The 24,092-nt window shown below is 36.1% G+C and overlaps 1 protein-coding gene across 3 annotated transcripts in view; it reads left to right on the forward strand.

Annotated features, from left to right (window-relative positions):
* The window catches only part of ece2b (endothelin converting enzyme 2b), a 94,175-nt gene that overhangs the window by 30,434 nt on the left and 39,649 nt on the right, over positions 1-24,092 (forward strand). For 2 of the 3 annotated variants that reach the window (XM_055195688.2, XM_073863155.1), the window contains exons 3-4: positions 21,473-21,559; positions 23,426-23,570. In XM_055195688.2, the coding sequence (XP_055051663.2) occupies positions 21,473-21,559; positions 23,426-23,570 (232 nt within the window). Of the gene's footprint in view, positions 1-14,666; positions 14,862-21,472; positions 21,560-23,425; positions 23,571-24,092 lie in introns of those variants that run through there. The other variant, XM_055195690.2, reaches the window with a different exon arrangement.

Consider the following 24,092-nt stretch of genomic DNA (forward strand, 5'->3'; position numbering starts at 1 on the left):
TGCCTAATTTGCGCCGTGAGACCTCCAGATACGCGTCAATGCGTCTTTAGATTGACTTAACTTTTAAATCACTCGTGCTTGACGCCTTTACCACGGCTAGTGTGAACACAACAGAAGAACATCATATTTCAAAACTAGGGATGCTCACATTGACCGTTTAAGCACAAAACTAGGGATGCTCACATTGACCGTTTAACCATTAACCGAAGGTTAATTTATGACCGATTAACATTATCAGTTAAAATAAAAAAAATTTGTTAATACATGGTGCGTGTCGGCATGAGCCGACTGACATTTCGCCACTTTTTCTATCTTCAATTTGTGAATGTCCTGTAAATGACACATTATTGCTGCCCTGACGGTCTGATAAAGTAATCATTTGTATTAGAAATCATTTGTATGCGTGTTTGGAAGCTGAACGGAGACGCGCGCGTGTCCGCGCAAGATGACGCGGTCCGTCTCGCGCGCATCCGGACAGACGTTCGCTGGTGGCCTCTGACCCTGTCCGTAAACATCTCTCTTTTTGAACAAACGGAGAAAGACAACGCAAAAGCCAAACTTTCTGAAAAGCATCCTGCTTTAGAAATGACCACTGTGGTAGATGAAACGGAGACAATCTGCCCTTTTTGGATATTAATCCACTGGGCCGATTGCGTGCTTTTTAATAAGGTAATGTTGCGTGAATATCTGATAATGTATGAATCCTGGTTCTGTTGTTGATCTGTGGCTGCTGTTTGCACGTTCAAATTAAATGTTTTGTTTTTACTAGTTCACAGACAACCGTCAACTGTATTTTTACTCAATGACAATTTCCTATTAAAATCTTATAAGTTAACGGTTAATGTTCGGTTTAGAAGCTACGGTTGTCGGTCGGGAAAATTAACTGATAGAGCATCCCTATTCAAAACATTTTTGCAATGGTAATAATGTGGTGAGAGTAATTTATTAATATGTGACAAGAGTATGCAGGAAAACGTTGACACCTAGTGGATTTTGTTGGTAAAACCATGTGTGACAGAAACATAATTTTTGTGATTTTAACTAGCTAGTTTATACTTAGGTCTTTAAATTTGTAGCATTTGTGGCGTGAAGCATTTTTATTTTTTGTATACAATACATACTTTATTGCACTATTTTTATTTAATAAAGTAAATGTAAACGGCTATAACATTTTTTTTATTTGATATCTTCACGTTCATCGCGTCTTCTTTGAAACAAGACCAAGTTTAGGCTTCTAGACCAAAAAATGCTATATTGCTATATACTATATATAAATGCTATATATAAAAAGTTATATTCATTTAAAGGTGTACATTACCTTTTCACCCCCCCAAATAAAAAAGGCCTGCAGGTAAGCAGTTTAGGCACAATGTTTAGTTGTTGTACTCAAATAAAAGTAGACCTTCCATAGTTTCGAATTATATATTAGTCTTATTTGCATGACCAAATGCACCAGAGTATTTTAAGTCTCATTGTGCAGTGATTATACTGTAAAAGAAGAGGTTGTGAAGCCTGCGCCACAGTCGAAACTTTGCAGTGCTGTAGGACTGGAGTTAATAAACACTATAATAAAGGTTTGACTGAGAATGCTAAAAAGAGATAATTAATGGCTTGCTTTATCAAATTTGGCAGATGTGTGTGTGTTGTGGTTTATTGTGTTTGTGTGTGCTTGTGTGAGTTATCTAGCGTATCTCACTGGCAGAGTGTAGAGAGAGAGGTCATGAATTGAAGAAAAGAGGAAAAGGAGATTGCTAACCTCTGACTTCCGTTTCGTGTCACCACTGAGCGCTTGGCCAGCGCTTCTCTCTCTCTCTCTCTTTCTCTCTCTTTCTCTCTCACCCCCACATTCTCCCTTACATTTACTAGGATTTGATTATTACAATACATTGGGGTGGTTTCCCGGACAGGGATTAGCTTATGCCAGTACTAGGCCTTATTAGGATATTAAAGTAATTTTTAAAAGTATAATTTATAAATAAACACTACTGGTGTGAATCTTGAGACATATTTTAAGATATGTCAGAGCGAGTTGCTTTTGATCAAGACAACACTAACATTTAAGTTAGTCTGGAACTAGTCTTAAATATAGAACCTAACCCTGATATGGTTTTAATTAAAAAAAACTTTTTTTTGGAAAAATACTTTTTTAAGAGGACTCTTCAAGACCTAGGATGAGTGTACTCCGAGTCATACCAAAACCCATCCCAAAGACCCAAATGAAAGCCTGCTAAGAACCATATCATTAAAAAAAGTCAATTGCAAAATCCCATTTTAACCCAAATATGTAAATAACAAATTGAAGTCAACAGAATTATGTTTTATTAATGTTAAGTTCCACTCGGTTTAATTATAACCCAAGGTTGGGTAAAATATAGACAAACCCAGCCGTTGGCTAAATCAACTCTGCAACCCAGTATTTTTAAAGCCGTTCTATGCAGTTTTGTCAAACAGCGACCCCTAGAGTCGCTGGAGAATACTTGCATCTGTCGTAATTTCCCACTCTAGTACTCCGAAGATAATGACCAGGTAATGTTTCACAATTTCATACAAATATTAGGCTACTGCATAGTCTACTAAACTACAGATTATGGTAATAGGAAGTTTTTCCAAATGTAGAGTACATATAATAATAAAGTACCGCGTTTGCTGGATTATAAAGTTTTTACATGATTGCAGCTAAATCACAAGCAAACATTGCAAAATGCCATGACAAAGTTAATTGTGTACGTTGCATTATTTCATAACGTTGTTCGTTATAATGTCACTATACATGATTATTGCTATTTATCATAATAGTTTGCAAATTGTGCATGTTTACACTATTTACAACCTCTAGGCTTATTTATGTCCTGATAATTATGTGAGATATTGACAACTGTTGTCATGATAATCGCATGACATACTACAAGCAAGCGTAACAACATACAACATAGACCGCAAACAAGTTTACAAATGAGAGATTTACTTACTAGTCCATCAACAAGATCGCCAGATCAGCATCCCATCCAGTGCTGTCTTTCAGCTCACGCCAACGAGTAAAAACCTGACCGAGTCCGGTTCCTAATGCGGTCAGATTCTCTTTTCCTACTCTCTTCCGAACGCGCTTTCTTAACTTTTAAATCGTTTAGCCTCACGTCTCAAATTCGCGCGTGCAGTTGTTGTTATAGGCTTGATCGCCTTCATGCAACGCTGCAAGAACCGACCGCCGGATGACGTCAAAGAGCCGTCTCGGATCATTCTCGCTGTACTTTGACGTCATCCGGCGGTCGGTTCTTGCAGCGCCACACGAAGTCGAACAAGCCTAACGTGTGTGACGTCGTTGCCGTAAAGCAAGTCGTCATTCTTGCGAGATTTGTCAGGGGCGGTTCTCTCAAGCTTGCATTGGTGGTTTTGCTAGTGGCGTCCTCCCCGAGCTTCAACAGGAGGATGATTCGCCCTACTATGACTTTGTTTACCACCTGAAATAACTTTGAAGCTGTTATATTAAGGTAAAATAACTGCATAGTGTGTCTTTAAAACATGATTATTTATTTATTTATATTTATTTACAGCATTTTGTCTCATCCAAGCCTATCAGGTACCTGAATCACTAATGATCACTAACGTTATGTTATAAGACCGTTATTGTTGAACTAAAATGAGTTTGTTTGACCTACCACTGGTACTACTTCAGTCTTGTCTGAGACTATAAGCCTCAGAACCAGACTTGAGATTTGAGACCAATGTGACCAAGCCATTGAATAATGAGACCTCCAGAGCACCATACATAAACAAACACAGCAAGCCAATGTAAAAATCTGCTTATTTTTGCAATTCTGCATGGTAATGCTACAGTACTAGCACGTAAATAATACAAAGCGGCCTTTGAAGCAATATAAAAATGATGAATAGTGTTTAATGTCCTGTCTTGCTCTCTCACAAACACGCACCAAAAGAGGCATTGTCGATTACGACTGTGAGTTCATTGCTCTTAAGAGCCTAATTACAATCGGAGTCAACCTATTTATCAGAGCTTTTCCAGCTGGTCACTATCCACTGTCAGCAACACAATGTTTTTCCGTAGGTAAGTGTGTTTTGTTTGTGTAATCCACACCCTGCCAGGAATTGCACTTCCTCAGATAATGAGGAAAGGTCACTTAGGCACTGACATTTTGCTATTAAGATTTTACAGATTGTGTGCGTGTCATCGCTATTGAAAAAGACCCTTTCCTCTTAAAAAAGGCACTTCCTCTAAAAAAACAAAAATATACTCTGGGCGAGAAAATTATGATTGTATGTGTGATCTGTACTTGTGTTTGACAGATGTGCATTTAATCATGCATATTTTAGCATATCAGACAATGCAGATTGTGTGTGTGACTATTTGTACTTGGCGACTCGGACCTCACCCACATCTCCCGGCGACAGACAGTCTGAGTACCTTCATGTAGAAGACTGGAGACAGAGGATGGCCCCTTTTCAGCCTTTGTTATTTCTCAGTTTTCTATGTTCAAGTCGTCTTCTCAATTGGATTACATAAGACCCACACTGTCAGAAAAAAAATGGTCCCTATCTATCACTGGGGCCAACGTGATCTCATGAGAATACGTGTGTATTTTTACGTAAAGGGTAGTTGTACATTTACTTACGTTTGAATACACATTGAAATGTATAATATTGACATGCTAACAGGACTAATACGTTAATTATTTACGTATTGATAGCTTTACAGATGTACAGATTTATACGTATTTCTATTCATAAATTTTAAAATCACGGACATTGGCGTTTCTTACTCATATTTTCTTATTTATTTAAGAGAATTACATAATGTTACACAAGACTACACTTTAAAACCTTAAAATAAATAATATTTTTGTAATCATTTAACCATTTTGTAATATTTACACTGAAAGAAGATGATTCATTTAATTGACTCATTTTTTGGGGTGGGTGGTCGCAATCAATTTGTTTGAGCTACATTTAAACAAAAGTTTTTTGTTTTGCTTTGTTTTTCTTATTTCTTTTGTTTAAATGTAGCTTAAATAAATTGATTGCGACCACTTACCCTCAACAAATTGAGTAAATTGAGTGAATATTTTTTTCAGTGTAGTTAGTTTCCCAGGAAACACAAAAGGCATTTTCTCCTATGCAAAATAAATACCCCAAAACACATAAATTCACAAAAGAAAAAAACGAAAATTTAGCTCTTTATCCAGCGAACTTAATCCTAGTTCTCATCAGCGACCTAAACATCAAATCTCACGTTCATTAGGAATTTAAATTCAAATATTGCGCCTCAAGAAGCTTTACGACACATTGCTTTACAGCAGTGATATCAAACGCTCATTGGCTCTTGCGTACTACGTCAGAGATTGTCGTCTTTCAGTCGATGTACTTTTAAAATTTGAAATCGAGGCTTTGAACCAGATTTTTTCCCAATTTGTTCGTTCCGAACAGAAACAGTATTTTAACGTTTTCGGTTTTCGATTCAACCTTAAAATTGACGATTCTGAACCGGTTAGAACAAAAAAATAAAGTTCCCGAACCGGTTAATAACGTTTCATGTCAGCTGTGGGACATACAAATTAGTAGGCTGATCATTAGGACATTAAATTTAAATGATTAGTCTACATATGTTAATTGATGTTACTGTCTCTTTAAGATAAGCACGACCCTCATATATACATACACTTAAGACATAAACAAATGTTTTTATTAGAAAAAGAATACTGTGGTATTTCAAGATCATTTTGTTTGTATGTGTCCTGTCAAGAACAGAAAGATTGTTTGCTTGTTTGCTTGAAACGTGTCTCTCCGTGTGTGTACTTTTGAGTGCACTTAAACACGGGCACACACACAGACGGAGGAGGAATTCCAAACAGCGCTTCCGTAAGAAGATGCAGCATAAACAGTAGCTCCACATAAAGTGAATATTACCTTGTTTTTCAGTGCTTTATTTGCCAAATGTATTTTAATGGACTACTACAGTATGAGACACAGTAGTGCAACTTTCTCTCAAGTTTATACATCAAGAGTTCTAATATTTGCAGGGCATAGGGATAATCACGTTTGATTGGAGTTGGACCGGACACGTTCAACCACATGTGCGCCTGCGCGTACAAAAAATTGCTGACTTTAGCGCCTTTTTGCGGTTAAATTGTTTAAAATCACTTAAGTGTTAACCTTTGCAAGCCTTTGAAACACGTGCAAATGATCAACTTTTACCCAATTTAAATTTGCGTATTAATCCGTGAATCGCATGCGAGCTGAACTGTGGGTCATGATCTGTACGGATAACGCATCAACTGCGATCCGTTACACCACTAATTAGTATTAAAAAACAAACATCTTGAGATACTTGGTAGCCTACAATATTTACCTCTTATGATTGAGCATTAGAGACTTGGGCTTGAGTAGGCTACTTGTTGGTGGCAAGCTTTCCATTTCTTTGAGTCAACGACGACCAGAAGTGAACTTTACAAAGTCATATCGCACAGAAATCTTGTCAAATAACGAAAAAAATAACGGTATTAACTGGTTACCATTATTTTAAATAAATGGTTCTGTTCCGGAACATAATTGTTTAAAAAGTTTCTGATTTCATTTTTGTTCCTTGCAAAACATCAAAAGTTTCTGATTTTCGTTTTCGTTCCAATAAACCGGTTCAAAGCCTTGTTTGAAATGCACACCTTGACAGAGAGAAACTGGATTAATGTTCTTGTGGATTAATAACTTTATATTTCTCTGTACTTCATAAACTCCAGAGAGGACAGCAGCTGCACCACATCCTCATTTTAACTACTTTTGGTTCTGCTTTTGAAATTTCGCAAAAGTAAATACATAAATATAAATAAGTTGTTTGTCTGTTATGTTTTTTATTTCTAACAGTACATGATTTTAAATAAACTGTTTTGGGTATGTTTAGGGGCATAACTGTATAAGTGGCTTAAAATATCTTTGAAATGCTATATTTTTAATATTGTTAAAAATGTACACTTCTGCACTTTTCTGTCCATTAAGGCTGCTGGGGCAGTACCCTTACATAAAGTACACCTTTGCATTAAAAAGTTTAAGCAACGCAAAGGTATATATTGGTACGAAATGTGTAAATATCTGTACCCAAATAGTACATATTAGTACCTCCGCTCCAGTGACAGCTAGGGACTTTTTATTAACCGTGCCCCATGATGTCTGCTCAAAACAAGCACTGTTACCTCATATTTTCCCTGGACAGCGCCCAGAGAAACCTGTGTGGCCCTGTGTAATCTCTTCATAACCGGTCAGATTGGGCATGTACGGTTGCTTGGGTGTATCATCCCTATATAGCCGGCCCTCGCTCCTTTCAAGGTGGCTTTAGGTTGGCTTGTGTGGGTTTCTCGGGGCAGGAGTGTGAGGGTATTTCTAGCTCTAAGGGGCAGAGGTTGGGCTATGCCAGCTTTCCCCCACCGAGCTGTTTCCTTTCGAAAACACTCCTCAGGAAACCACTTCAAACAATCACATTCCGCATGGAGAAAGGTCCACGCCACTCCTGGAACTTGGGAAAACCTCTCCCTTCCCTTTGCAAGGTTACTCTTTTTCCATCTCGATCTCTTGAGGGAGTCTCCATCTCTCGTCATGTGTTTATGGCATACTGACAGACGTTCACACACTTCTTTCTTTTAAAAAAAAAAGATACTTTAAACTTAATAAAATCATAGACAGTGGTACCATAAAACCTAACAGTTTTTTATTAACATTGAAGATTTTGTTTTAATCTACACTGAATCCTTGTGTTATTATAACACAATTGAACGATGAAAAATAAATGAATTACCTAATGTGAACTAAAACAAGAGTAATTTAAACTTAAAATTTCTAGTAATTCCAACATATTTCAGCAAGTTCAGTAAACGTTGATTTAACTTGAAAAAATTTGTAATAGTGCATTTGCACTGAATTAGAGTTAGAGGATAGAGGATTTTCTATTTTTAATTAATTTATATAACTTTTAGTGTTATGGTCGTATTTCACAGAATTCATTAGTGACTAAAAGGCAGTCATTAAATAAACCTGATACTCGATATGGATCAATGTATCTATGGAGCGAGATATGCGTCTTTATTACATGCGATAAATTAAATGATCTGAGAGAAATAAAACTATTTGAAAGAAAAAGTTATCACACTGATAGCAAAGAAGCATTTCATGAGAAAAAAAAGAATATTTGAGAGAAAAAGTCCCCACACCAACAGCAAAAAACAACAATATTTGAGACTAAAAAAAAGTTTTGAGAGAAAGTATTTTCTCATGATAGAACATAAAAAATATAAATGTGAATTTTTTAAAATTATTTCTAAGGAAAAAAAATCTCTCAAGTTTTTGCTATTAGTGTGAAAACATTTTCTCCAAAAAAAAAGTGTTTCTATCAAAACGCTTTTCTTTGCTCTCGATGCAATTTCTTGCTCACGTGTCAGGATTTTGCTTTTGCTGTGAAAATTGTGTCATGGGCGGGGCCACGTTCCTATTGGCCAGTCGGGTAAGCATCGTCTTGTCTTGGGAATCGAACTGAATCATTACACAGTTGTTCGGTTCACCTAGATAGATGCCGTCTCTGCTTTTAGTTGAGCACGGACACTCTAATGTTTGAGTAAGATGATGACACACAACTCGATGGATAGCTGGCTGAGCAAGTTCACAGCACTGAAGATTAAACATTAAAAAAATGAAATGGTACTCTTATTCATGAATGAATGTGTATTATATTATTAGCTTGCTAATCGCTAATTAGCCATCATGCTAGGTAAACTTGCAAATGCAAAATAAATGTTTTGATTCACTCCTTAACTTAGGGAGTGATCTAGTTTCTACCTTTGCACTTGCTAGCCTCAAAGCACCTGAAGAGTAGCTGCTTGTTCATCATATACAACCTCCTGTATAACTTTCAACCAACGTTAGTGTGCATGGAGGAAGTACAGAAAAATAAGGGACGCCTAGCTGCCGCAGCGCGGGGGGCCACACACGTCGGGGCTACGGTGACCAGTCCCGATGTCGACCGTGCCAGTGGTGGTATATCATAACTTAAATGTGTTTTTTTTGTTTTCATAAAAATATTAACATTGATACCATTATAATAAGATAGCTGCTATTGAAATCAGTGTGAACAGATGCACTCAGTCTCTCAATATCACAACTTGAGTGGTCAATACACAGCTATGACAATAATAAATATAGGGCAACAAAGTAATAATAATAATAATAGTAATAATTTGTTACACTTATTTAGCGCTTTTCTGCAACACTCAAAGCGATTTACATATAAAAGGGGGAATCTCACCACCACCACAAAAAATAAGCTTTGGAGGAACTTGTGAGATGTGAACCATAAGGCTTTCTGAAATGAATGAAAGGACTAGAGATGACTATTGGATGTCAGACCTACTTTTTTTTATAAGTGTAATTCTTGTCACTTGTCACAATTTAACACATGTGTTATGTTTGGAACAATACTGGGTGTGTTAATTTTAACACATTGTTTTGTGTTAAACTATTCAACACAATATGTGTTATTTCGTATTGATTTTAAGTTCATGTAAATAAAAGAGATAAGAAAGATATCTCAATTTAACACATTCGTTTTAATAGTGTATGTAAAATACGGGACAAATCGCGTCCCGTATTGATTTGATACGCGTCATTTTGCCTGTAAATACGGGACGATTCCGTGTTAACGTTGGTTGAAAGTTGTACAGGAGGTTGTATATGATGAACAAGCAGTTACTCTTCAGGTGCTTTGATGCTAGCAAGTGCAAAGGTAGAAACTACATCACTACTCACTAAATAAGGAGTGAATCAAAACATTCATTTGGCATTTGCAAGTTTACCTAGCATGATGGCTAATTAGCGATTAGCAAGCTAATAATATAATACACATTCATTCATGAATAAGAGTACCATTTCATTTTTTAATGTTTAATCTTCAGTGCTGTGAACTTGCTCAGCCAGCTATCCATTGAGTTGTGTATCATCATCTTACTCAAACATTAGAGTGTCCGTGGTGCTCAACTAAAAGCAGAGACGGCATCTATCTAGGTGAACCGAACAACGGTGTAATGATTCAGTTCGATTCCCAAGACAAGACGATGCTTACCCGACTGGCCAATAGGAACGTGGCCCCGCCCATGACACAATTTTCACAGAGAAAGCAAAATCCTGACACGAGAGCAAGAATTTGCATCGAGAGCAAAGAAAAGCGTTTTGATAGAAACACTTTTTTTTAGAGAAAATGTTTTCACACTAATAGCAAAAAACATATACTTCATAGATTTTTTTTCTCAGAAATAATGTAAAAAATTTCAAATTTATATTTTTTATGTTCTATCATGAGAAAATACTTTCTCTCAAAACTTTTTTTTGGTCTCAAATATTGTTATTTTTTGCAGTTGGTGTGAGGGCTTTTTCTCTCAAATATTCTTTTTTTTTTCTCATGAAATGCTTCTTTGCTATCAGTGTGATAACTTTTTCTTTCAAATAGTTTTATTTCTCTCAGATCATTTAATTTATCGCATGTAATAAAGAAACATATCTCGCTCCATATGTATCGATAAAATTTCTAACGATACCATGCATTGATGCCCAGGGTTTCTCGCAGCACTTTGCAGTTCGGGCGGCCCGCCTAAGCTGGGAAACTGGGAAACTAGGTCGTCAAAAAAAAAAACAATTGCTGTGTGTGCTACACGGGCGAAATGAGAGCCGTGGTCCGTTACTGTCTGGAGCATAGCCAGTTAATTTTTTTTTAACTGGTGATTTTGTTGTTTGAGCAACCTGCTAGCTAGCTTTCACGTGCCTCTCGATTCGATATATAATTGTTGAGCGCTCTTGCTCACGTTATTTATGTGCTTTATTTACATGCTACAGTAGATACACTCCTTTAAGATAATGTAATTAATAGTAGGAAATAATCAGTTTTTACAATCTTCGCACTATCTATCATCATTCGCCAGATGTTTTACAACAAATGCTTCCGTTTGTGTTTATTAACCCTTTAGTTTCACTTCATCACAGAGCTATTCCCATTAGAGGTATCTGTTAAAAACATTCAATTCATTAATAATCTAGTATGTGTTCATTTTCTGTCATAGTTTTTTTTAATTAAACATTTTATTTATGTGTTTTTAATAAAAACATTTTCATTATGACGCGTACGCCCGCCCCTTAGATTGCCACACCCCCGGATCCGCCAAACGCCCAAATCTACCATCTTAACTAACAAATTTTCTGCGGGTAACCCTGGATGCCACACATAAAATATCAATATAAGGGTACCTTTATCCTTGACCTAACGTCCATCTACACATTTCCGGCAAAGCGCTTATTTTCGTGTGCTAGTGTCAGCAAGTGAATACAATGCAGCAACAAAGCGGTTGTAGCAGCGAAAACACAGTGACTGTGTTGGGACGCAAATCGTGGATTTAAAAATATTTTGTATTTGGTAAATGGATTGGACAAACGGATTGGCAGAAAACCTTTGCCAGCACCAGTTGAAGGAGGAGCTGTCTCAGGCTGAGACTGAAGCATGACTAAACAGTGCATTGTTTTTTTTATTTTGTCCACATGATTTATAGAGACCTTCACTATTCCCTCACTGCATCATGGCTTCTTAATGAATAACAATTAGAGATTATTTCAGAAGTGCTCACTCACTTTCACTCTCTCTATTATTAACTTCATATTACTGCAAGATTTTTTTTATTGTTTGTGCATCATAGTCCCAGAAATGTTCTGGAGCATTTATCCTGTAATGTTGCGAGTGGTTTTAATATTACTAACCTCTGGCTTTTCATTGGCCACCCCTTTAATCAATCAAATGGCCTGGATGCATGTTACAGGACATATGGATTTAATTAGTGATAGCTGGTGTGATGAGGGCCTTGTTTCCATGGCGATAGGACAGGCAATGTAAATCTATGGGAGCAGAGAATGTATGAAGACAATAAAGCAGAGCTTTGACCTTTTAGTCATGGCTGTATCTAACACACACGCACGCACGCACGCACACACACACACACACACATTGCGACTGCTAAGCGGCATAAAGCCTCAGTGTAGATTAGTTGATTGCTGCATGATTTTTCTTAGACAATAACACAAGATAGCTGTGCAGTTTAAGCCTGTGACAGAATTAAAGGGACATTCCACTTTTTTGAAAATATTTTCCAGCTCCCCTAGAGTTAAGCTGATCTCCGGGTCTGGTGCTAGCACTTTTAGCATATCTTAGCATAATTCATTGAATCTGATTAGACCATTAGCATCACGTCTAAAAAAATAACCAAAGAGTTTTGATATTTTTCCTATTTAAAACTTGACCCTTCTGTAGTTACATCGTGTACTAAGACCAACAGAAAACTAAAAGTTGTGATTTTCTAGGCAGATATGGCTAGGACTATACTCTCGTTCTGGTGTAATAATCAAGGACTTTGCTGCTGTAACATGGCGGCAGCAGGTGAAGTGATATTACGAAGTGCCCAAAATAGTCCCCTGCTATTGAAAGTAACCAAGTGGACTATTGTTGGGCAGTATGTAACATTATACGCCTGCTTGAGCCATGTTACAGCAGCAAAGTCTTTGATTATTACACCAGTTTGAGAGTTAGTTCCTAGCATATCTGCCTAGAAAATCACAACTTTTAATTTTCCATCGGTTTTAGTACACGATGTAACTACAGAAGAGTTTTAAATAGAGAAAATATTGAAAGTTATTTTTTTACTGCGATGCTAACGGTCTAATGAGATTCAATGGATTGTGCTAAGCTATGCTAAAAGGGCCAGCGCCAGACCCAGAGATCGGCTGAATGTATTACAAAACGGTAAAAATCAAATGATTAACTCTAGGGGAGCTGGGAAATGAGCATATTTTCCAAAAAAGTGGATTGTCCCTTTAAGGCTGCAACAACAAATCAGTAAAATGATAAAAAATTGATAATGACACTCATTGTCAACAAATTTTATTATTGATTAGTTGGTCTGTGTCGTCACATGCTCCTACACGTAAATAATTTAGTGCCTTATTTAGCTATAAGTGAAAATGTTTTATCCGATTAGTCGATTAATCGAATAAATAATCGACCAATTAATCGATTATCAGTATAATAGTTAGTTGCAGTCCTAGACTAAATCATATTTGTTTTGCACAACCTCATAAATGCACACACAACTGTGTTTTACCCACATTTATGCTATTATGATGAACTAACTGGTATGTTTAATCTAAAATGTAGTAACTTTACAGAAGCACATGACAAAACAATAAGCAACTTTAATATCAGCTAGAGTTAAATGATGTGACCTCTCCAAAAATGTAACAACGTGTCCATCCTGTGACGCAGATTTGTTCAGTTATAAACAAACAACGTACATAACAAGCTGCTGCTTTGGCTGTCTGGATACTGTAGGTTACAATTAATGTCCAAAAAAGCACAAACAATGCGGGACAAGTTATGTGTTATGTTTTAATGATGTGTAAGTGTCCTATCCTTTACTTGAGTCGTAAAAATAAATCTATGACTCAAGGCCTTTTTTGGTGAACTTGTTACTTCATAACTATTTGTTAGCTATGAGTTTCTGCCTCTGGACAAAAATGTTATAAACATATTTAACAGAAATATTTACTAAACAGCACCAAATTACTGAGTCACACAAGCTGTTTCTTAAGAGCCGATGGGGTCGGCAAGCTGCTTAAAATGATTTGCAGGGGAAGGACGGTGAGAAATACTGCGGATAAAAATGCAGCAGGACTGTCTGGAAGTTCATCTGATGAGATGAGCTGGAAATTGAACAGATGAACATAAGTCATTAAGAGTCAAAATTGGATGTGGCTTACCGGATTGGATATTTAAGTGTGTGCGTTTTACTGCCTTCAGGTCCTACTGGGAAATTCCTACTCAGGAATTCAGCCATCGTAAACATGATGTGATGTGATTCTTCGAAAAAATACATGCGTTGAGCAATTTCATATACCTTTCTGTCCTTTTCACTTCCAAACACACAGAAAATTTCTCTTCGACACCAAAACGAAAAGCAAAGGCTGTGCATCAGGCATTTAATGGGGTGTGGGTGGACTGAAATGAGAAGTCAAGGCTCCCTTTGGATTTTTAGTTTAATATAAATGTCTGTTTCAGATCCATCCATTAAGTTTCTACTAATGCAGAGTTCATGGAAAGCAATATATTGTACAGTTAACAAGCAACCAACAAATACAGTTCACATACAGTACTGTATATTGCATGTGTGTGCGTTTGTAATGGGGTCTTAATAAACTGTACGTCAATTATTATTCTTCACCCACTGCCATTTTTTTGTGCTATATGTTCATACATTTACATTTATGCGTTTGGCAGACGCTTTTATCCAAAGCTTAGATTCAGCCCTAAAATTATGACTTTCATTCTGGTGGCAGCATTAATCTGTATTCATAAATTCATTTATGACATAAAAGCAGAATAAGTCTGTAGTGGTTGGTAGATTCAATTCATGGTTTCACATGCTTAGCATCCCCAAATGTTTATTGGTTTTACAGTTCTTGTAAGGGCAGTTTACTGTAACTTGAATGACGTTTTTATAACTTCCCCATATGCACACATTTCATAGTTACCACGAAACCGAGGTAGGAGTCTACTTTAAGGAAGTGAGGTTTATCTGTTCTTCGCTCTTAGCAACCTTCCCTCTCCCACGGTAGCGACTTGCCCTTTCTGGGTCATGCTAACAAAACATTGGCTTTCCTTCCCCCATTCTCCATGAGATGGTTTATTCCAGTCACACTACTCCAGTGGCACCAGTTTACTTCGGCTTTTGGATTACTGATGTCTTATATGGTCTTTTCTTGCTTTAAGAGAGTGTTGATGTACGGTAAGTACCAAGAGATCTGGCGGTTTATTTGGGCTGATATGACATCTGAAGAATGTGTTTTCTTATAGTTTTATCTATGATCTCTATACTGTATGTAAGGCATAACTGTTCGGAGATGAATACTACCGTAGTGCTTAGCTCATACCGAGGAGCATGCACTAAATACTGCCGGATTGATAGATAGATTGATTTGTTTGACTTGCATGCATGTTTAATTTTGAAAGTTTCGAAAATCTTAAAGCATCCAGTTTTCTTCTCAAAATAAAAATACATTTTTGTGTAAAAATGTCAAGTGTTCAAGAAAACGATCACAAATGAAATGTCACACTGGAAGTGAAGTCAAGGGGAAAACCCAAGTTATAGTTGCGCGTAAGGTCTACGCCGTAGGTTATTCGTAGCTTAGCGTAGCCTGATGTGCACCTCGCCAAAATTTTAACAGTGTGCCAGTTTTACTCCATAGGACGTACGTACAACTATAATGAGCTCTTTAGGGTTGTGGTTAAAGTATTCTGCTTAGGGTGCTTTGCTGTATACTGTATATTTGAGCTAGGGATGGGTATAAAATGGTATAAAAAAAAATTCATATCATGATTATAATGACTAAAGTTATCACGGTTATCAATATTATCATGCTTTTGTTAAAATGAGATGGAAAACATTTGAACAAGTTTTATTTTTGAAAATCACAATTTAATATTTCATGTCCCTGAAATTATTTCTGTGTTAAAAAATAAATAAATCTGCACTGTAAAAAATTAGCTGTAATTATGTAGCTGGTTGCCAGTAACTTACTGTAGAAGATAAAGACTGAAAATGTTTCATGTTCATTTAACTTTAAACAAACTGTTGCAAGTAAAAAACATGTAAATGTAAAATCTACAGTAAGTTACGGGCATCTAGTTGCCAGTAATACCCAATAATACTGTAATTTCTACAGAATTTTTTTACAGTGTGTCTAATAAGTTAACCGTGAATGAATACAATACATTATCCCTTCAATGCCTTCTTGTGCAAAAAACTATGTTGCATGTGCGCGCCTGCGTCAAACTGATTCTGGCTGGACAGGATTTATTGCAAGTTTTTAAATCACGATAATCAAACACGGTTGTAATGATAATTTAATTTTATACGATAATACTAATCGCCAGGACATCCTATCGTGGTTAATCGTTAAACCGGTAATCGTCCCATCCCTAATTTGAGCAAATTAAGTATTGTAGAAAACTTTATAGATGCAGACAATTTGCATATGTAGACAAAAAATCAAGGTTTACAAGAAGTTTTGAAACACCTGCTATTGTGTGATTTTCTCCTAGTGACTCACTTCAGCAAATAAAAATAACATGGCTTGGCAAACAATATATTTGAATAATTTGTTCCTTTGGTATTCCAAATAAACTGCTAACGTGTTAAAAAAATCTTCTGCCTTGTAACCACATGCTCTTGGATCTCTGCAATGCCTCTTCTATCAGCAACAATTTTAGCCATTTCAAGGGCAAAGTGATTTAAAGATCCCGTTCTTTCTGTGTTTTTGAAGCTTTGATTTATGTTTACAGTGCGCAATATAACGTGTGCATGTTTCATGTGTAAAAAAAACGCGGTATTTTTCACACAATTTATTTATCTGTATAGCGCTGTTTTCACTGCGCTCAAAACGGGCTGATGTCTTCCTTGTTCTATGAAGTCCCTCCTTTAGAAATACTTATCGAGTTCTGATTGTGTAGTTTGTTTATTGTGTTGTGATTCGATAGCAGCTTAACTTGCCGTTAGCTTAGCTGGCGACTGACGTATTCCTGTGGGCGGAGTTTAGTCAATAAACTGTTAGAGTGACGTCATTAAAGCAGGAAGTAGAGGACTGTAGTCCAAACTGGCGGTTCGCTGTAGGCTTTGAAAGGCGAATTCTGTTAAAGAAAATATATCACCTGCCAGTAAACTTTGAGCTTTATCATCTTACAGGTATTATTTATGCTATTATAGCAACATTACACATTAACTAGGGTTTAAAAAATTGGATCAGGAAGAACGTGACCTGTAAGTATTGTAGAAAACTTTATGGACACAGACAATGTATTTGTAGACAAAAATAAAAAGTTTACAAGAAGTTTTGAAACACCTGCTATTGTGTGATTGCTCCTAGTGACTCATAACATGGCTTGGCAAACAATATTTTTGAATAAATTGTGCCTTTGGCATTTCAAATAAACTGCTAACGTGTTAAAAAAATCCTCTGCCTTGTACCACACGCTCTCTGATCTCTGTAATGCCTCTCCTATCAGCAGCAATTTCAGCCATTTCAAGCTCAAAATCATTTAAGACACACTTTTTTTCTGTGTTTAATATTTGCGCAAATACCAGTAATATCACATGCGCAACATTAGTAAATTGTGTTTCGTTTATAATTTATAAATAATCTCCACCCATAAATTTTGCGTCCTAGAAATGCATATGCAATAAGATCAGTCGCAAAAATAATTAGACCACACCTCTACAGTGCTTATTATCCACTGCGCATCTTTAGTAAATCCCAACAGACGTTTTTGTGTTTGCAAACAGAGTTTGTGTTTTTTTGTTAAAAAATTATTTATCTCTTCCTTATATTTATAGCCAATGTGTTTGTTCTAACTATTATAAAACTATTACGTTTACATACAAATTAATATAGGCCTGTTTATATATTAATAACACTTTACATCGTGTGTGTCTGTGTGCTATATTTATATATTTATCAAGTATGTAAACATCATAATTTAAGAACAAACAGGAAGACATAGGCTAAGATATAAGGTAAAAAGAAATAATAGAAAACGAAAAAAAATGAAATATTTAATAAATGATGATATTATTGCCTTTTCAGTATAACCCATTCAAATCTTTAATCTTTCTAAATAAATTATAAACGTAATGTGATGAAAACGCTATAAGAAACGCATAGACTTCGATAGCACACCGGACATCTTCTCTACTTGTTTTCTATTCCAATTTATTAATAGATTTCCAGATGATTTCATCACTCCCGTCTGTCCGTTTAAGGGCTTATTGCAACCATAAACGCCTACGTTTGTCTTCAAATGGTGTCTTCGACGAGGGTATTTTATCAAAATTAATGCCATCTTTTTTGGCATTCCTATTCTGACACTCGACAGCACAACAAGACATTTTCTAGTGAGTTATCTTGCTCGTTTCACTCGTGTTTAATTCATTTCAACTGTTTTTCTGCAACCACATTGTGCGCACAGCTTGCAGTAACGTAACTGTGACTGTGCAGTAACATAAATTAAAATTGCACATGACACTTTGTCAGAGTGGAGGAAGTCTGGTACAAGGTATCTTACTCTGTTTTTCCTTTGCCTAAAATGCATCAATGGGCAGCCACCCAGGAATCTTTTTGTGAGTCTTGTCCAGACCCAGACATGTTCATCATATTTCAGAGGAGTGTGAAATCATGACAAACAACTAAAGTGTCATTTGACTGTGTATGAGCAGACAAATAAATGACGGGATATGCAATCTAGTGATTAGCACGGTTTGGTACACGTGTTTGTGTGAGTGTGTGCATGCATTTGTTTCACATCACTATGAGTCAGAGGTTTTGTCTCGGTAATCTCATTTGTGTTTCCTGTAAAGGCCCATCGAGGAAGAGAATACTAAAACTTCAGATCAGTACAGCATTTGTTTAAGACTAACAGTCGAGATGATTGAGTGTGCCGTTCCGGTTGAACTTTAAAACATCTTTGAAATGGCTCCTGTTGATTTGTTGTACTTCTTTTTCTCTAAACAATCAGTGTGTGTTTATGATTAGCCTTCAAAAGAATCGTCTGTCTTTTAGACAAGGGCTTTTAACAAATGAAAGTCTACAAAGGACTCAGAACAGAGATTGCATTGTATAACAGTGCTGGTGTTATTAAAATACTAACAACATATATGTGTGAGAACCTTATTTGGGTATGTGAGTGCTTAAATGATTGATCATAGATTAGGCTTTGTTGAGATTACTTCTATCGGCCGGTGACCTAACTGGTTTTGCTGATTGTAGAAGGTAGAGGTCTTCACGGTCCACTTAGATCTGAAACCTGAGGTCTGAACCAAGACCTGAAAGTTTCACATGTGCCTCAGACATGGGTGGTATAATATTAGCGGCACTGGGTTTTGGGTAATTTTTAAAATGAATCTGTTTTTGCCAAAACAGACACAGAGAAGTCACAAACTATCTTGTGTGAGTCCTTCCTCTGTAAGCCCAAAGTGTTTGCGCCAGACCAAACACATGTAGTGGTTACCTTGGTGTTGTCATCAGACCCCGCCAAATTGGTTGTAAGGGGGTATGCACCTTAGATTTGGGTAAAAAGTAATTTGGGTGATTTCGGGTTGGGTACATTTCTTTGGACCCGAGAAGACCTCTAGTAGAAGGTACAGTAGAAGCTGTTGGTAATGGTAGAAGTTGTACTAATTATTTATTGGAAAGTTAGTCAAAAAGAATAATTAGATTAATCGCAAAATATTTGATAGATTAGTCGACTAATCGGAAATATAATTAGTCGATTAATCGACAATAAATAATCATAAGCTGCAGTCCTAGTTCCCTCTTACATTAGTTACAAATTTCTAAAGCATTTTAAATAAATAATAATGTGTTTGTTGCATTTGCTATACATTGGAAATATATCGATAATCAGTATTAGGCCATAATCTTACTTTTATTGGTAGATGACTGTTTGTGCCGAATGAAAGGTACCCACAAAAACATGATGCAATATCCCTCGGTAGTTTCCCTTGACATGAAACCAAATACAAGCATTTGTCTTCGCAGTAATCTTAAATGCACCTCCTGTCCTTTCTCCAATCTGCAGTTTGTGAAAAGGTCTAAGGTCTGCAGTGAAACCTGAAACTGAGAAGTCTCCTGAGCAAAACAACTTTTAAGCAATAAGTTGCTGTTTTGTGGATGTCTCTCTGTGTTATACGTGTGTGTAATTTTGATCTGTACTGGGATTTGTTCAGTCTGCTCTTGTCGAATGAGATAGGCGGGAGGTTTCGCTTCAGGCTTGTGCGTCCTCGTTTCTACACGGCTGTCAGTGCAGGCAGAAAGATATCAATAGGTGCCTTAAATACGGTTAGATGTCAGCAATGTTGTCAGTTTTTTTGTGGGGTAATGTGTAAATGTTTTTACATTGACAGAGCAAAAAGCTTCCCTGAGGTGTTGATTAGACACCTCATCAGCTGTGTATGCGTGTTTGCAAATGGTTTTGTATAAATTTCTCTCCAAAGAGTAGGAGGGGGGGTAAGGAAACAAGGACCCCCGACCCAACATTCAGCTCTATTTCACACCCTCTTGCAACATATCTTGTTGTCAGACTAGAAGCTGGATCTTGTCCCTCCAATGACGCTCTTACTTTCAGTCATGTTTTCTGTACTCCAAAGATTTTTCCAGTTATCTCATGTAGTGTCAACTTGGGTAAAATGGAATTTTATGTGGTTTGAAATTTGGGGAATAAAAATTGTCCTTCCTCCAAATTTACATTTTGACATATTACAGGTCTTTATACTGTAAAACATATTGGAAGGTTCTGGTCGCTTTATCTTCTGTTCAAACTCAGCTTATATCAGATAGAAAGCAAGATCACCCTTTTTGAACCTCGCAATTTGGCTTATTTTGTAAACTGATGAGGACCAGGACAGAGATTACTACACCTTAACTCTTTCCCCACCAGCGTTTTTAAAAAACAGTTGCCAACCAGCATTTTTTATGATTTTCAGAAAAGATTTTTCATTTAAATATATAAACATACAATATATCAAATGAAAGAACAGACCCTCTGCTTTCGAAAAAAAAACTTTTATCCTATCTTCATTTGTTCTCTTTTTATCACCTCTCAAATATGGGCAGGTTTCTTCAAAAACACCAAATTTTGAGCAAAAAGTTAAAGTGTTTGCATTTTTGCAAAGGAGTTTTTGTTAGAGATCAGATTCATAACAATAATCAAACATACAAAGAGTTTTTACTGTTATTGGATCAGTGGATGCTTTAGTGTTTTATAAGTTGGGTAAGAGTGCCACCTAATGGATAATAGCGGAAATATGGATTGCCGTAAAAACACTTTTATGTGATGGTTTGAAGGAATGGCTTAAAAATGAGCTTGATATTAAAGAATATCAAAAACTTTTTATAATAATGTGCACCTATACAATGTCCTACAATGCATTATTGATGCCTTTTGACACCAGTGCAGCAAATTGTAGACACACAGCCTGTGCACATGAAGCATAAAATAAATATGAATCATATTTGTGAATTACGACTAAACAAAAATTAATTTATATACGGTTGAGTGCAAAGCAGAATGCACTTTTGAACTGGTCTACTAAAAGCAAAGTTGGGGAAAATATCTTCCACAAACTGCCTTTAAGATTGATCTAAATGCAAATGGATGTCTTTGGCAGACCAAAATGATTTTGAGATTCACAACAAGATAACTTTCGGCTCTGCTGTCAGAAAAATTGGTCCCTAGTGTGATTTCTCCATAAATTGCTTGTATTCAAACCTTGTTCGCACTGAAAGTGTTTGGTGTGAATATGCCTTTAGTGGTAACATAACTCTCCGTCTCTCTCTTGATTTTCAGATGTCTAACTACAAGCGTGCAACGTTTGAAGAGGAGGATGGGACAGACATCCCCGCCGATGGAGCCATCTCTCCTGACAGTGTGGAGGTACTTTCATTCATTTAGCAGACATTTCTATTCAAAGTGACATACAAATGAGAAATGCATTGAAGAAAAGGACAAGCTAAAACAGAGATAAAGACTGAAGGAAACACAAGCGAGAGAATAGGAAATGTGCGTAACCAAGTGGTCTTTGTAATGTGATCTGTGAAGTTCAGTTGCAGTGTTTCCCCTAGGTTTACAGCTTTGCACAATCCCCTATTCATTCCCTATGTAAGAGAGCTCCAGACTAACATTTTAGGTGTGCAAGGAAAAAACATTTAGGGGCAGTAGTTAAATAAGCTTGCAAATGCAATTATTCATATTTTCCACAAAATTACTGTATTACTGATTAATTCTTAATTAATTCGATAATAGATCAACTCTATATGCAAATGTTGCACATGTCATTATGCACAGTTGATTAAAATTTTAGAATATGAAGTCATGAATCAAAGAATCATACCCCATACTACACTTTCAATGCATGAGATACCCCAAAAGATACAATTTACAACAAAAGGTACAACATATCATCAAAAATATAGATATGAGTTGATATGAGAGAGAGTTGATTATTAAACACTACCCTCATTGATGTAAAAAAATTATTGATGTCAAAAATGTATTTAGCTTCCATGCTAAACTATCTACTAGGGAATAGATCTGTACACCCATTGTGGGAGCATCAGGTTTGAACAGTGTCTGGTCAATAGGTGCATATTAAAAGTAAGAGGGGGCTAAGCACTTAACCTTGTGGTACCCCTGTAAGGTAAAATGACATAGACATTGCTTACTGATCACTGAAGAATCTACATGTTAGGTGGGATGCAAACCAGTATAGTGCACCTTCAAATGATGCCCAGTGTCAGGAGGACAGGAACTCGACAGCCATTTTAGCCAGTTGTGTCTAGCCATTTTTGACTCTTTGATTATGTGGAAAAAGGAAGAATGACAGAATGTTCATTTCTGTGTGAACTTAAGATATTGACCTTTGATGTAGTGTGGCTTTAGTTTATCATCTAAATATTGATTTATACGCCCACTTTTTAATTAATTGCTCAACTTGATGTCAGAAACATGTGACATCTTTTCTTTGTTTTAAGTTTGGGAGCTATGACCTCAGGCAACTTGTTCTTTGGGTGCTGAACAATGCTAGCTAATGTGTAGTATGATCTGACAAAATAAACCTGTATGTTCTTAAGTAATGTTTACTCTTATTTTTCCATAGAAATGCATAATAATTTGCTTTATTTAAAATAAATATAAAAATAATAATGCATGTGCAACTAATAATCCTTTGTGAAGTGTCTGCTTTAATTGTGTACTGAAATAATGAGTGGACATTTACTGTTGATAGACTATTAATGCTGCTCATTTTCAAGGTCTATTTCGAGAAATCTGTTTTGGTTCAGCCTTCCTCATGGATTTTTTTTCTCACACATCATTTGAAGGAACATTGGTAACTAGCCAGTTTAAGATTTTTTCTTTGGATACTCTTTACCACAGTCTCAAACATTTAATGCATCTCATTTTTGTAAACACAATTAGATGAGTTTTATTGGTTAGAAGATGAATTGTTAGCCCACATGCTTTCATTTGTTTATTTTCTTTGCTTTTCGCATTTTTATTACACAGATATATTAGACAATGACTCTCACATGAGCAGTATTACTCAGCGATCAGTAAACTAAGCTATAACTATGCCTTCTGTCATGTGCTATTGTGTTTTTCATGGTACTCTAAGGTACTTTAAAGAATGCTATGGTATTACCATTGTACATGTTTACAAAAACATAGCAAGTTTGGGATGATAACCGACTAATAGTAAGTTCAGAAATAAAGCTAAAGTTAATAATGTTTGCCTGTTTTTAGGTGGGCTTCCGTAAGGGTGGTGTTCAGTTGTTTGGCCCGTTGGGCAGAAGGACTCAACTGGAGGTGGTGTTGGCTGGTCTGCTTCTTACTTCACTACTTGCCCTTTTCGGATGTGCTATTACACTGGGCGTCCGTTATAACAGAGGTAACAATAATGTTTATCATACAAAAACGTACTGCTTATCATGATACAATTTCCCTATTTGGTATTGTTTAATATATTAAATATGATTTTATATTGCTCTTCTTCTACTTCTACTAGATTTACTTAAGAAATGTGCATATTATTTAACTTGAAATAATTGTTCCCCATTTGCGAATAGTTTTATTCAATGCTGTATAGAAAAAAAAAACTATTTTCATAATTCTAAATAAAGAGTTTGGTTCCAAACGCAATAAATCCATTTTGACTTATTTCGGTAAAAACGTGTTGTGACAAGATGAAAACCACTATTTTCTGTTACAAACTTTCACATAGCATCTTTAGGTTATAAAAACATAAAAAAATCAAATCCATAATTTGATTTTCAAATATTTATTATAAAAACTGATTATTTATAAGTTTTTCTTCAAAATGCTATAAATCTATTGAATCAATATATAAATGTGCATTTATCTTTGCCATGTTATTTTCATTTAGTTGACTAGTGGTATACACTGATTTAAA

The sequence above is a fragment of the Misgurnus anguillicaudatus genome, chromosome 24 (genome assembly GCF_027580225.2).
Source record: "Misgurnus anguillicaudatus chromosome 24, ASM2758022v2, whole genome shotgun sequence".
Classification (NCBI taxonomy): domain Eukaryota; kingdom Metazoa; phylum Chordata; class Actinopteri; order Cypriniformes; family Cobitidae; genus Misgurnus; species Misgurnus anguillicaudatus.